Source organism: Patagioenas fasciata, chromosome 2 (genome assembly GCF_037038585.1).
Source record: "Patagioenas fasciata isolate bPatFas1 chromosome 2, bPatFas1.hap1, whole genome shotgun sequence".
NCBI lineage: Eukaryota > Metazoa > Chordata > Aves > Columbiformes > Columbidae > Patagioenas > Patagioenas fasciata.
The window spans coordinates 169,415,489-169,430,158 of NC_092521.1; the positions used below are offsets into that span (position 1 = coordinate 169,415,489).

General features: G+C 72.2%; 1 protein-coding gene across 3 annotated transcripts in view; it reads right to left on the reverse strand.

Moving 5' to 3' along the window:
• Positions 1 to 14,670, reverse strand: part of KCNH2 (potassium voltage-gated channel subfamily H member 2) — a 28,805-nt gene that overhangs the window by 8,664 nt on the left and 5,471 nt on the right. For all 3 annotated transcript variants that reach the window (XM_071805486.1, XM_065831356.2, XM_071805487.1), the window contains 3 exons: positions 11,215 to 11,379; positions 10,615 to 11,055; positions 9,748 to 9,962 (listed from right to left, as the gene is read on the reverse strand). In XM_071805486.1, coding sequence (XP_071661587.1) covers positions 9,748 to 9,962; positions 10,615 to 11,055; positions 11,215 to 11,379 — 821 coding nt within the window. The remainder of the gene's footprint in view (positions 1 to 9,747; positions 9,963 to 10,614; positions 11,056 to 11,214; positions 11,380 to 14,670) is intronic.

Below are 14,670 nucleotides of genomic sequence, written 5' to 3' on the forward strand. Positions count from 1 at the left end.
GCACGGCCAGGAGAATGCCGCCCCACAGCGCAGTGCTGCCCCACAGCCCCCTCTGCCCCACAGACGCTGCCTGGGGGCAGTTCCTGCTGCAAGCGCTTGCACCTCCCTGCACAGACGGATGCTGCCCTCGGCCCAGGCGCTTCCCACGGCCCCCCCTGTGCCACCCCCACCTCGTGCTCCCCCAAAGGGCAGCAGCCGCCCCGACGCTCTGCCCTGCTCCGGTGGGACCCGGCGCAGCTGCTGCCGAACCGGGGCCGGCAGCCCCGGGGGACGCGGTGACACAGCTGCAGGCTGGCACTGCCACCCCAGCCTGTCCCCGTGCCAGGCCAGCCGGGCACGAGCAGCACGGAGCCCCCGCCGCCCCCACACACCGTGGGGCTGGGCTGTGGGGCTGGGGGCGCGCGCAGCCGGGTCCCTGCCTTGCTCAGGGAGTGGGACCCCACAGAGGGTGCAAGGGGCTCCAGTTGGGTGCAGAAAGGTTCAGGGGGTGCAGGGGGAACAGAGGGGTGCAGTTGGGTGCAGGACGACGCAAGGAGGTGCAGGGGAGTGCAGCTGGGCGCAATGGGGTGCAGGAGGATGCAGGGGAGTTCAGGGGGGTGCAGTGGGGTGCAGGGGTGTGCAGGGGTGCAGGTGGATACAGAGGGGTGCAGGGAGCTCCCCCAGCCTAGCCAGGACTCTGCCTGCTCACCCCCCCACCCCGTCCCTCCCCACGGAGATGAGGGTCGGCATGCAAACACCTCTGCCAGGCATTTACATATCGGGGGGGGGCACCGCCCGCGCCAGGTGCTGCCTTGGCTGCCCCCGGGCATCTCCCTGCCCCCAGTCCCACTCCTGCCCGCCCTCCCCAGTCCCCCGCACCCCCAGTCCACTGTCTGCCCCATCGCTGCCCCATCGCTGCCCCACACACCCAGCCTGAGCACGGGGTTCCCGGCGGGCACAGCCACGTCCCCCCCGGCAGCTGTCCGGCCCGCCCCGCCCGCCCGGCACCGGGATTAGGTGTTCCGGCCGCGGGACGGGGGCACCGGCTATAAATAGAGACCGGGGGAACGGGGGCCGTGGGGCACAGGGGGGACGGAGCCCGACCCTCCCCGGCCACCGCCAGGACACGGGTCCCCCGGGGTGGGCACAATGATCGGACCCTCCTGTCCGCCGCACCGCAGCACCCGCCGCCCCCCGGCGCATCCCCCGGCCCCGGGGCAGCCCGGCCGCGGTCCCGGTCCCGGCGGGTGCGGGGCCGGAGGGGACGGCGGTACCGGCGGGTGCGGGCCCGGGGGCGGAGGTCCCGGTACCTTCTCGTCCCGGCTCGGCCCCGCGGCGCGGGCGCTGTCGCTGTCGCCGTCCAGGCAGAGGCAGGTGCCGCAGACGGAGATGCCGGGCATGGGTCCTGCTCCGGCCCGGGGGGGCCCGGCGGGGGGCCCCGGCAACTCCTGGAGCAGCTGCAGCAGCGACGGCAGCATCGTCCCGGCCGGAGCCCACGGCGCTCAGCCCCCGCCGCCCGCCCGCCGCCCCCCCCGCGGCCACCGGGGACAGCGGGGACAGGGCTCCCCGCCGGCGGCCCCCGCGCCCATCCCGCCGCCCCCCGGGCTCCCCCGGCCGGGCTCCCCTCGGCGGGTCGGCGGCAGCGGCGGCGGGAGCCCCGCACCACCGGCAGCCAGAGCAAAATTATTGGGGCGGAAATTTTTCCCAGGCTGCCGCGCTCCCGCCGCCACGGGGGGGCTGTGCCCCCCCCTTAACCCTCCGACACGCGGGGTGCCCGGCGGGCCGGCGCGGCACACGGCGGCACACGGCGGCACACGGCGGCACACGGCGGTACACGGTGGCACACAGTGGCACACGGCGGCACGCCCAAGGGCTCGGCACGGTGCGGGGCACCACAAGGTGGGGGGACAGCGTGGTGGGGACGCCGGTACAGGTCCGGGTGACCACGGGCAGCAGGCGGGCAGGCAGCAGGCAGGCAGCAGACAGGCAGCACACGGGCAGCGGGCGGGCAGCGGGCAGCACACAGGCAGTGGGCGGGCAGCGGGTGGGCAGCGAGCCCAGGCAGCAGCTGCCCCAGGGCAGCACGAGGTGAGACGTGTCCTGACCCCATTGGCACCACTTCGGCTCTCCGGGCACCGCGCTGGTGCCGGCACCTGTGTCTGGGGATGGAGGGACACAGCCCAGCCCCACGGCGGTGAGCAGGACGTCAGGGTGCCACGCACACCGTTAGTACACTGGGAGTGCACCGTGAGCAAATGTTGAGCACACCATGATTACGCCATGAACACACCGTGAGCTCCCTGTGAACACACTGCAAGCACACCACAACCACACCATGAACACACGTTGTGCACGCCATGAGCACAGGTTGAGCACACCGCGGCCATGCCATGAACACACCATGATCACACCATGATCACACTGTGGTCACGCCATGAGCACACCGCGGCCATGCCATGAACACACCATGATCACACCATGATCACACCGCGGCCATGCCATGAGCACACCATGATCACACCATGATCACACCACGGTCACATCATGAATACACGGTGATCACACCATGAGCACACCGTGGTCACACCATGAACACACCGCAGTCACACCATGAGCACACTGTGGTCACACCATGAGCACACCACGGTCACACCATGAGCACACCGCGGTCACGCCACGAACACACCGCATATGCTCGCACACCTGCGTGGCGCTCACAGAGCAGGGAGCACTGCTCCCATGCTGCTGGCCCAGCAAAAACGTCCCCTCCAGTGTCACCACCCCCACCTTGAGACACAGGGAGCAGGGGAAGTCCTGGGGAGGTGGGGACATGTGGCTCTTGTCACACCTTGTCCCCAGGTGCCACCTGCCTGGGTGGCCTGGTGGGCTCCGTGTGGTGCCCGGAGCAGGGCCTGGGGAAGCAGCGCGGTGCTGAGGGTATATTTTATATATGTAAAGTATGTCACACGCTGACAGCGCCGGGGACATGCCGCGGTTCCCATCAGCCCTGACTCATCCGCTGCCACCCACGCGCAGGGGTTTCCTGATGGCGCCCGTGTCCCCACGCAGCGCGTGACGGGGAGGGACGAGGCCACGCGTGTGGCACGAGCAGCGGGGGGTCCCGGCAGCACCAGCAGGGGGGCCACGCACCGAAACAGTGTGGGGGCCGTTCAGGTGCCCCGTCCCTGGGGGCTGTGCCCTGAGCACCCTGTGTGTCCCAAACGAGCCCCCCCCACAGGTGCCACAGGGGCACACGGGGTCACACTGCTGTGGGGTCATCTGGGGTCACACTGATGGGGGGCACGGGGGGTCACAGCCCCGTGGGGACACACAGGGCCGGGGTGTGGGGGGGCACAGGTACCGCGGGCAGAGCCCCCCAGCTGCAGCGCCCCACACAGCGAGGGGTTCACGGGGGTCCCGGTCACTCCCCCCCCCCGGGTTCCCCCGTGGCCCCATCCCCGCTGCCCCTTTAAGCTGCGGCTCTGCCCGCCCGGCTCCATTTTTAGCCGGGGCAGGGGGGGCAGCGGGGGGAGCGCTGGGGGGGCGGCTCCAGCAACCACCCGGCTCCTGCCTCTAAAATTAACCCAGCTGCCGCGCCAAATTGGGACAAATCCCTGCCTGCAGCGGGGCCGGGCGCGGGCAGCACGGGCAGGAGCCCCCGGACCTGCAGCGCCGCACACCGCCCCCCAGGGACCCCCGGCTCTGCGCCCCACCCAGCCTGGAGCGACCCCCTGTCCCATCACCCTTCCTGTCCCCCCAGCACCGGCCACCCCAGCCCAGCCCCGGCACCCCCGGTGACCCCGCTCCCCACAGCCAGGGGGACAGCGGCACCTGGCGTGCTCCTGCAGCCCCGTGCCCGGTGTCACACAGCTGGGCCGGCCCGGGGACACCCCAGTGCTGCATCTGGGGGGCTGCGCCCGGGACACCCCCCACTGCTGCACCACCGCAGGGGACAGTCACCAGCTCCCCTGTGCCACCCAGCCCTGGGGGCATCCCCCTGCCACCCTGTGCCACCCAGCCCTGGGGACAGTCCCCAGCTCCCCTGTGCCACCCAGCCCTGGGGACAGTCCCCAGCTCCCCTAGTGCCACACGAGGCTGAGGGACAGCGTGGCGAGGGGACGGGGACTCCCCACGTGCGTGCCCGGTGCCCCACAGACCCTCAGCCCAGAGCGTGCGCCTGCACCGGGGCTGGCACGTGGTGACATCCCGGCCACGCCGGCCCGGCCGGGCACGGTGCCACGCCAGTGATGCCGGCAGGCAGCGGGACCGCTTGCAGTGACACAACACCTATCAGTCACCGTGACACAGATATCGGCGGTGCCGATGCTCGGTGACACGTACACCGCCCCGGCGCAGGCACGCGGCACCTCGCGCTCGCGGTGACACGTACGCCGACACCTGCTGTGACATCGGCACCCGACACCCAGCCCGCACACCCGGAGACACCCAGTGTGGCACCTGCCGCGACCCAGACACCCGCGCCCACGGCGCACGGCCCCCCGCTGCCGCAAATACCCTGACCCGCAGCCAGGGCACCCCCGCCACCCCAACACCCCAACACCCCCGCACCGGCAGCCCCTGCCCACAGCGCCTGTGCTGACACCAGCGCTTGTGGTGACACCGCGCACCGTGGCAAAACTGTCCAGCACCAAGACCACACGGGTGCTGACACAGCAGCACCCCTGAGCACAGACACCCCCACCCCAGAAACCCACGGACCCTCAACCCCGCACCAAGCCAGGACCCAGCACCCCGTACCCCAAACCAGCACCAATAGCAGCACCCAGTGCCTGCAGGTGCCCAACACCCATCCAGGTAGGGCACACCAGTACCGACACCAGCAGACACCCAATACCGCCCAGGCCCCCCCACCAGCAGGTTTCCAGCACCTTCCGGACACTCAACACCAGGACACTGACACCTACCGTGCACTGACCCCAGCACCCGCGGTACCAAACTCAGCAGAGCTGCCCCGTGCCGGCAGCACCCGCGGCAGCGCCGATGGGGACTCGGTACCCCGGGGGACACCCAAAGCAGGACCAACATCCACGGTGCCAGGGGCGCCCCATGGCTGCAGCAGCCACCACAAGCGCGGGTGCCCAACACAAGCCGTGACACCCTGTCACCCACGCAGGTGTCAGTGTCCATGTCACCCAACGTGCTCTCCACCATGGCAGGCATGGACCATCGGCACAGCCGGACACACAGACACCCTTTCACCCTGGCAGCGTGCAGGGCATGCTCTGCGGCAGTGGGGAGACCCCAACACCCCATTGTCCCCACCTCGGTGGCGGTGGCCAGTACTCACAGCATTGAGCTGCGGCAGCGGTGCAGCTCCCTCGACACCCCCCGACATGGGCAGCGGGGACAGCGGCCACCCCGGGCAATGCAGACACCCCAGTGCCGGTAGCACGGCGGCAGCACCGGCACCCCACGGCGGCGGTGGCAGGGTGGGGTGACAAGCCCCGTCACGGGGTGACGTCCCCGTGGGGCGGCGCGCCCGCCCCAACACCCGACCCCCACCTGCTGACGCAGCCACTGAGCAGCCCCGGCGCTGACCCACACCGCGCCACGGCCCGGCTGCCACAGCCACACCGCCTTGCCACGAGCCACCCGTCGATGGGACAGCCATGGGGACCACGCTGTGGGGACACGGCAGTCACCACAGCTTCCTGACACCCCCTGTCCACAGCACCTCACCAAGCGGCCGTGTGGCACCCCTTGCCACGGCCACAACTACGCCACAGCCACCGCGGCAGCGCCGGGCGCACTGCGAGCCCGGCCGTGGCACTGGGCGGGTGGCAGGTGGCCGGGAGGTGGTGGGTGCCCGCGGGTGGGTGATCCCCACACCCCCGGCCCCCCCGCGTTTGGCGGCAGCCCAGCCCATGCGGCGGCTCCCGGCTCCCCGGCCCCCCCAGCCGCAGCCGCGGGGATGCTCAGCCCCTCCGCCGCCTGTCCCGACCCTGCCATTCCCCCGCTCTCCTCCCCCCATCCCGGCTCATCCCTCCGGCCGCGCTGCCCGGGGGGGTTCCAGCCCAGCGTTGGAACGGCCTCGGGACCCCACGTCCACCCGCGGCGGGACGAGCCCCGGGAACCGGGTCCCTTCGGGGAGGCACGGCCGGTTGCTCCCGCCGGGCCGGGGGTGGCTCCGGGGCTCGGGGGGCTCTGGGGTGGCGCAGCGCGGGGCAGCTGGTGCCGTCGGGGCGGGCACGGCGAGAGGGACCCCCGGCCGCCCCCGCACCGCAGGACCCTCCCGGCCCCTCCGCGCCCCCAGCCCCCCCGTCCCGCGTCCCCATCGGTACCTCCTGGGCCACCAGGCTGGAAATGCGGACGGCGCGGCGGACGCGGCCGCTCTTGCGGTCCCCGTCGGGGCGGTCGCCGCTGTCGCGCCGCGCCGGGGCCATGATCGCGCTCAGCGGGGGGATCCCCGGGACGCCCCCCCGCCGCCCCCCATCCCGCCGAGCCCAGCCCAGCCCAGCCCGGCCCGGCGCGGCCCCGAGCTGGCGGCAGATGGAGCGGGGCGGGCGCCCCCCCGAACCCCCCCGCCGCCGCCCGCCCCCGCCGGTCCGGTCCCCGCCCGGCAGCCGCCCTCCCCCCGCCCGGCTCCAGCCTCCGCCACTCCCCGCGGGCCCGTCACGCCGCGGGGAGGGACCGGGAACACCCCCCGCGGGGAAACTGAGGCACGGGGGGGCGGGAAGCCCCACTCCCTGGGGAGCCCCGCACTCGGTGTCCCAGCTGCCAGCCCCCCCGCCCCGAGCCTGGCGGCGTTGCCTGCAGCCCCGGTTCTCAAGAGACCCTTGAGCTGCCCTGACGAGGGGGTCGCACAGCCCCGTCTGTTGCAGGACAGTGATGGGGACAGTGATGGGGACAGTGATGGGGAGGAGGTGGCCACGGAGGCTCCTTGGCCAGCGCAGCAGCCGCGGGCTGACTCACGGCCCTGCCGGCTCCCGCTGTCCCTGGCTGCCACCCAGCCCTGGCAGCGAGACCCCCCTGCGCCTGCCCGCACCCCCTGCCCGTCCCCGCGGGGTGACCCCGGGCGCAGTGTCCTCCCCCAAAGGGTGACAGCAGGGCCGGGGCTCAGCAGGATCTGCTCAGTCAAGTGGGGGCTTCCTCCTGTTCCCCACTCTCACTCCCACTCATTGGCGTCCCCTGTCCCACAGCAGCTCCCAGTGACACCCCCATCCCCACGGGGCACCCACCAGCAGAGGGGCCCAGCTCAGCCCCCCAGCCCCCACCGCACGCACAGTGGGCAGGAGCACGTGCTCTGCCACCACACCGTGCCCACGGCAACCCCCAGCGGGGTCGGTCACAGCCAGCGCGGTGCTGGCAGCGCCGAGTCCCCGTGCCGTCCCATCCCACCACGGGCAAGGGTCCCTGATGAGCCAGGCCGGGGTCCCAGGGATGCCACTGGGATGCTGCAGCACCCATCCCTGCACGGCCCAGCTCCTCACGCTGCCCCACCACATTGCGCGGCACCAGCCATGGGCCTGGCAGTGCCAGTCCCAGTCCCAGTCCCAGTCCTAGTCCCAGTCCCAGTCCCAGTCCCAGTCCCAGTCCCAGTCCCAGTCCCTGTGGCCGTGGCAGCACGGTGAGCGGGGCCGGCTGGCAGCCCCGGAGCGCAGTGACCTTGATGGGAGCCGCGGGAGCGGGCGGCACGCGGGCTCCTTTGGCTGCCGTCACTGCGGATGATTCACAGGGACGCTGTCTGCAAGCCCTGGCCCCCTCAGTCCCACATGTCCCCCAGCTCACCGTACCCGAGCTAGGGCTGCCCCACGATCTGCTGCAGGGTCCTGAGCACAGTGACATCCCAGGGTCACACCACGGCTGTGCACACCTGCTCACTCCCCACTCCACGCTGGCATTGGTGCACCGCACCGGGTGCACCATGTTGGCACCCAGCATTCCCCCTCCCAGCCCTGGTTCAGCCAGGGTCCCTCAGCGGGACCCTCGTTCTGCACCCTGGAGGTGGTGGCCGTTCCCACCCCTGGGCACCCAGTGTGGCCATGGCATCACCAACCCCCCCATCCCAGTGCCGTGGGGCAGAGCCGGTCCCAGCGAGGGCAGCATCGTCCCCAGTGCTGCTGGTCACAGGCAGGAGCAATGACCGCGGCTCAGCGCAGGCAGCTGCCCGCACAGCAGCAGCCACCACAGCATGGGAATTAATCACACGGCAAAGGCAATCAGGATGCTGAGCTCGTTAGCACTGGAGAGGAGCGGGGAAGGCCGGCGGCATCACGCAAGGGCTGGGGAGGGGGACGCGGGGGGAGCCCAGCCCGGTACCCTCAGCGCCGGGTCCCACACCCCATAGTGGGGTCCCCCACCCTACACAGGGTCCTGCGGCTGCTCAGGCAGTGGCGGGGGCCGCGGGGCCGGGTGCCCACCCAGCAGCAGGGCTGGGGGCTCCCGTGGGAGTGGGGGTCCCACACGGGCACCCCCTCACGTATGTGAGCAGATGCCGGGGGAGGGCGGGGGGGTGGGGGTGCCCGGGGACCAGGAGCGCAGGCAGATGCACCCGGGTAGCTCGTCCCCCGCCAGCTGCCAGTGTCCCCGCGGAGAAGTGACGGCGTGGGGCTGCCTGGGGGGCTTGGGGACAAGGGACACCCTCTCCCCATCCTCCCCGCCTTGTCCCCAGGGCATCCCTCCTGCTGTGGATGGACGGGGGTCCCGGGGACCCACTGGCCCCTGGCAGCTTTTAGTTCATTAACGGGAGCCAGAATCAGGGTGTAATTAAGCAGGAGCCGCCGCAGCCAGATGGTGGTTACACAATGTGCCAAGGATTAACCAGCACCGCTGGCCCCCGGCACGGCGAGCTGGCGGCACAGGGCAGCTGCACACGCTGGGACGGAGCGGGGCCGAGGGAGGGCCCGGCCCTGGGGGCACCTGCCCGAGCTCCCCCCAGGAACCCCCATCCCGGCCGCGTGCCACCCCGCCATGCACCGTCCCTGCACCCGGCACAGGGGGCACCGCAGCCAGGGCCACCCCAGCCAATCCCCCCGAGTGACCAATGGGGACCCCCCAATGCCGGAGAGTGGGAGACAACAGCCACCCGGCATGGCCAGCGCCAGCCCGCACCTCGCACTGCCCCGGTGTCCCCCTGGGCAGGGGACCCAGCTGGGCCCTCAGCTCCCTCCTGCAGCCCCCAGCCCCTCACAGCCCCTCCCTGCGAACTCCAGCATCCTGCACGCTCCAGCACCATCCCGCACGCTCCAGCATCACACTGCTAGCTCCAGCATTGCCCTGCGATCTCCAGCATCCTGCACAATCCAGCATCATCCCACAGACTCCAGCATCGCACTGTGAGCTCCAGCATCACCCTGCGATCTCCAGTATCCTGCACAATCCAACATCATCACAGGGGCTCTGGAACCATCCTGCACGCTCCAGCACCATACCACACGCTCCAGCACCTCCTTGCATGCTCCAGCACTGCCCTGCGAGCTCTGGAACCATCCTGAGAGCTTCAGCACAATGCCAAGAGTTCCAGCACCTTCCTGCAAAGTACAGCACCATCCCATATGCTCCAGCATTGCCCTGTGAGCTCCAGGACCTCCCTGAAAGCTCCAGCACCATCTTGCAAGCTCCAGGACCTCTCTGCATGCTCCAGCATCACCCTACATGCTCCAGCATCATCCTGCATGCTCAAAAACTTCCCTGCAAGCTCTGGCCAGCAGCTGCTGTGCAGAGCATCCTCTGGGCTCTGGCACTACCCGGTCACCTCCGGTACTTCCCGGACACCTCCATCGGCACAGTGCGTGCCCGTGGGCTCACCTGGGTGACCTTCTCGGTGACGTTGTGGGTGCGATCCTTCAGCTTGGTGGGGGCGATGATCTCCTTCTCCCCAGGCGGGGCGGCCAGGAAAGCGTCTGCCTTGAAGTCCACGAAGTTGAGGGTGATCTGGGGGATCTTGCTGATGGCCCGGTAGCGCATCAGGTCCGAGTCGGAGGTGGAGTTCAGCAGCGCACTCCGCACGTTGTTCATGGCCCCTGGCGGGGGGGACTGTCACCATGGGGGCCACGGCACCACTGTCCCCCGGGGTGGGGGTCCCAGGGTGGGCGAGGGGAGTTCCGGGGTGGGGGGGCCCCCCCAGCCGGGTGCTGTAGGACCGCGACCTGACAGCTTGCTATCGGTTACCTTAATGTCATTATTTCCCTCTTCTCTAATGAGCTTAATGGGATCGGGGGTTAACGAGGTAATTGCTGCCCGCCCCAGTGCTGCCAAGGGGATTGGGGGTTGCAGGATGGGGGGCGGGGGGGGGCCATGAGACCTCAGCCCCATGTTGTGTGGCTGCACAGGGGGTGCACACCAGTAAGCCGGCCAAACTGGGGGGGCTGCGGCTTTCCCCACCAGGTGTGGGGGGCTCATTACCACATCGGGGGCTTGATGCTATGCAGGGGGCTCAGGGCTGCCCCAGCCCACCCCGCACCAGGCGAGGGGGGGCCCCACCAGGCGCCAGAGCCGCCGGCAGCGCGGGCCATTACAGCGATGAGGAGCCTGACAGTGATGGGTGTCACCGCAGCCCCGCGCCAGAGCCACCGCTGAGCCGCCAGCGGCCCTGGCCCTAACGAGCTGCCAGCGCTAATGACTTCGCCCCACAGCCGCCCGCTATGCCGGGGCGAGACGCCGCGGGTGCCGTACCGGTGCTGGAGCCGCGGTGCATGCTGGCGCCGGTGCTGGCGTGGCGGTTGTGGCAGCGCTTGTCGCCCTCGCCCTTCATGGTCTCGATGTCGTCGACGGAGGAGGCGCGGCGCACGCTGTGCAGGCTCTCGCGCGAGCGGCTGCGCGCCAGGCTGCAGTTGGAGAAGGCGGCGTGCAGCGCCAGGCGGTCAGTGCGCGGCGACGAGTGGGTGACGGGCGGCTCGGGGGCACCGTCCCCCATCAGCGCCGCCTGGTCCTCGGGCTGGGTGCCCCCCGGGCAGCTGGGCTCCAGCGAGGAGGGGGCGTCCTCGGGGCCCGACTCGCTGCTCTGCTTGGAGAAGTCCACCACCACGGCGTCGGGCGGCTCCTGCGGCAGCGACTGCTTGCTGCCCGCCAGCGCCAGCAGCGCCGGCAGCTTCAGGCGGAAGGACTTGCTGCGCCCTGGCCGGAGGGAGGGACAGGGCTGGTGGCGGTGCCCACGGCACCCTCTGCCCTCGCCACGTGCCGTGCTTTCGGCAGGGCACCTGCGGGAACCCAGTGCTGCACCCAGCGCCGCGGTGCTGGCACAAGACCCCCCCCACGCCACAGCACTGGCCCTACCTGCGGGGAACCAGTTGGCGGGGGTGACCCAGTGGTTGGTGTCCTTGTTGGGGGAGCCCGGGCGCTCCGTCTCCATCACCACCTCGAAGTTCAGGATGAACATGATGACGGCCCCATCCTCATTCTTCACCGGCACCACGTCCACCAGGCACAGAAAGCAGCTGCCTGCGGGGTGAGAGGGGGTTCATCACTGGGGCAGCACAGCCCACATCCCCTGCTGGGCACCTCCCTGGCCCCCCGCTCCTTTGGAGCAAGAACCTGCTGACTCAGCAGAGCGCCAGCCCCGCTGCACCTGCACCATGTGGGAAACTGAGGCACGAGAGGCTGGGAGGGGCCCCGTTTCCCCAGCGTCCCCAAAACGCTGCAGGGCTCATGCGAGGCGGGTGGGGGGCTGTGGGGCGGTGCGGGGGCAGCCCCGCGGGCAGTCGGCGTGCGGGCCGGGCTTAAGCCGCTCAGCCTCGTTAACAGCTGCAGTGTTAATCCTGATGCCGCAGCTGGGAGCTCAGCTGGCCGGGGGGTGGCGGCAGCCCGGGGGGGCGCGGGGGCAACCTGGGGTAACCTCATCTGCGCGGGGACGGGGCAGCACCCCGCACCCCCAGCACGCAGGGCTGAACGCAGCCGCCGGCCCCCCGCCAGGGGCTGCTGGGGGGGCCGGCGCAGCCCTCACCCCGCGGCATCCCCAGCCCCTCCTGCACCCGCGCCGCTGCAGCAGGAGGCGGAATGCGGGGGGGACACAGGCGCGTGACGCCGGGGTGCTGCCTCATCCCCCCGGGCTCCCCCAACTGCGGCCCCCGCACGGCGTCCCCACTGCTGGCGGCGGGCCCGGCAGCCTGTGCCGGGGAGCCCGGCCTGGCGGCGCCAGCTGGCACCGGCACCGGCCCCGCACGGGGACTCCCGGCCCGCACGTGGGGCTGCGGGCAGGGGGCCAGCGGCGCAGGCGGCGTGCGGAGCGGCACGGCTCGGCACGGCTCGGCACGGCTCGGCACGGCTCGGCTCGCACCGCACGGGCTGCACGGGGTCCCCACCGGGCCGCCCACCGCGGGGGGATTAGCGCACGGCCACATGGCCGCCCCACGCACCGGCAGCTTTGCTTCATCCTCGCCCACCCGGCACCCGGCTCCCTCGGGGAATCCTAATCCCTCCGCCAGCCCCCCCGCCCACGGCTGCCCCGTCCCGCGGCGTGGGGCGGGGGCTGCGGCGGGACCCCCGCGCCGGGCACACGCACCTCACCTCGCTGCCGGGGGGCCGGGTCCCACGGCCCCCACCCCGCGCACCCCCCCGGAGCTGCAGGCGCCAGACCCCCGCCCCACGCGGGCTGGGGGGGGCGGGGACCCTGGCCCAGCCGTGGGCTCGGCCACCCAGGGTCGCAGCGGGGACCCTCCCGGTGCGTGGCCCCCCCCGGCCACCCCCCGCGCCCACCGCTGAGCTCAGGGGCTGCGGCCCTTGGCACCGCCGCCGCTGTGCCGGCTTTATGCCTAAATATGGCTGCGGGTAGCGGCCGCCGGCGCTGCGGGACGGCCACGCCACGCCAGGCCAGGCCACGCCACGCCACGGGGTCCCGAGCCGGCCCCCGCGGCCACCGGCCAGGATCCGGCCCCGGTCACCCCCTCCCGTGGGGAAACGGGGTGCGGGGCTCTCGGGGCGGGAGCCCTTAAGGGGATGCTCTGGTGGGGTGAAGGGCTGGGGGCACCCAAACACCGGACGTGCCGGGTGTCCAGTGCGTGGCCAGGGGAGAGGCAGGGGCTCCGCTGAGCCCCCTGCCCCCTCAGCATCCCCTGCCCCACAGCAACCCCCTGCACCCCCAACCCCTCCCAGCATCCTCCTGCCCCCCACAGTATCCCACACCTCTGGCCGTGTGCCCCCCCCCCGTGCCCTGCCCAGCCCGGGACAGGTCCCGCGCCAGAGGCTGCACGAACCGGTTCTCCCCACTTCCCCAGCAGGACTGGGGGCTCCTGCACCCCCCACAGCCCCCCCGGACTCGGGGATCCCGGCCACGAGTGACAGGGACCGAATGTGCCCCCCGTTGTGGAAGAGAGATGGAGGGGCGGGGTGGCTGCATGGGGTCGGCGGGCGGCTGCTCCCTGCACCCCAAATGCACCCACACACCCACCCCTGCACCCCAAATCCACACAGCCCCTTCAGCCAAATGCACCCACACATCCCATCCCCGCCCCCCCGCGCCCAGCTCCGGTCGGGGCTGCACTGCTCCCCGCGACCGCCAGGGGGCAGCAGCGCGGGAGGCGCCCCACCCCCCCACCCTGCACCCACCCCCCGAACACCCCACCTGCACCCCCAAACTGTGCACCCCAGCACCCTGCACCCCCACACTGTGCACTCCACCCTGCACCCCAGCACTCTGCACCACACCTGCACCACGCACTCCCACACTGTGCACCCCACCTGCACCCCCGCATCCTCCTCCGCACCGTGCACCCCACCTCGCGCAACCCAGCCCGCACCCTCTGCACCGCACCAGGTTCCCCACAGCCCAGCTCAGCCCCCCCGCCCTCCCTCCCCTTTGCACAGCCCCCACTCCGGTGCTGTGACCCCAGGCGGGCACAGGCACCCCCGACACGTCACCGCCCCCCCCGCACACCCCGGGGATCCCCGTCCCGCGCCGTGTGGGGTCCCCGCAGGCCCCCCCGCCCGGGGACACCCCGTGCGGTGCTGGCAGCCGCAGCGAGGGCGCGACCTTGTCCCGGCAGCGCCGGCGGGACCCGATGTCCCGATGCCCCTCGCCGCAGCCCCGGCCCGCGGAGCTGCCAGCGGCGTGGCCGGCCCGGGCGGGGGGGTCCCTGCGGCACGGGGGGGCCGCGATGTGCTGGCGGCCCGATCCGCAGGGGCTGGGGGCCCGATCCGGCGACTTCGCACCGGCTGCTGCAGCCCTGGGTGACCCCAAAGACCACGGGGAGTCTGCCCCCCCCCCGCCCCAGCCGCGCTGCAGCCCAAGGCCACCCCTGCGGGACGCGGCTCCCCCGCGGCTGCCGCGACCTTCCGGCGTCCCCGGCAGCGCCAGCGCTGGGTAAACAACGTCGCGAAAACTAATGGCTGCAGCAGCGGCTGGCGGCGCGGCGGGGCCCGAAACGGCTCGGCCCGGCCCGGCTCGGCTCGGCACCGCAGGCACCGCTCCCCCAGGCTGGGGGGCTGCCGAAGTGGGGGAGCGGGGTTCAGCACCGACGGGACGAGCGGCGGGGGACGCGCTGGGAGCAGGAGAGTCCTTGCCCCACAGCGGCTGGGGGTCCGGGTGCTTGGAGTCCCTCGGCACCCTCAGCACCCGCCCAGCACCCCTCCTCCCCAGAACCCCTCGCCCGCTCCTGCAGCGCAGGCGGACCCCCCTCCGTGCCGGCCCCGCGGTCCCAGAGGACACCAGCCCTTTGCACGTAGAGCTGTGCCCGAGGGGACAGGGGACACCCTGAGGGGACACCGCCGCAGCCCCGGCAGCGCCTGCGACAGTCC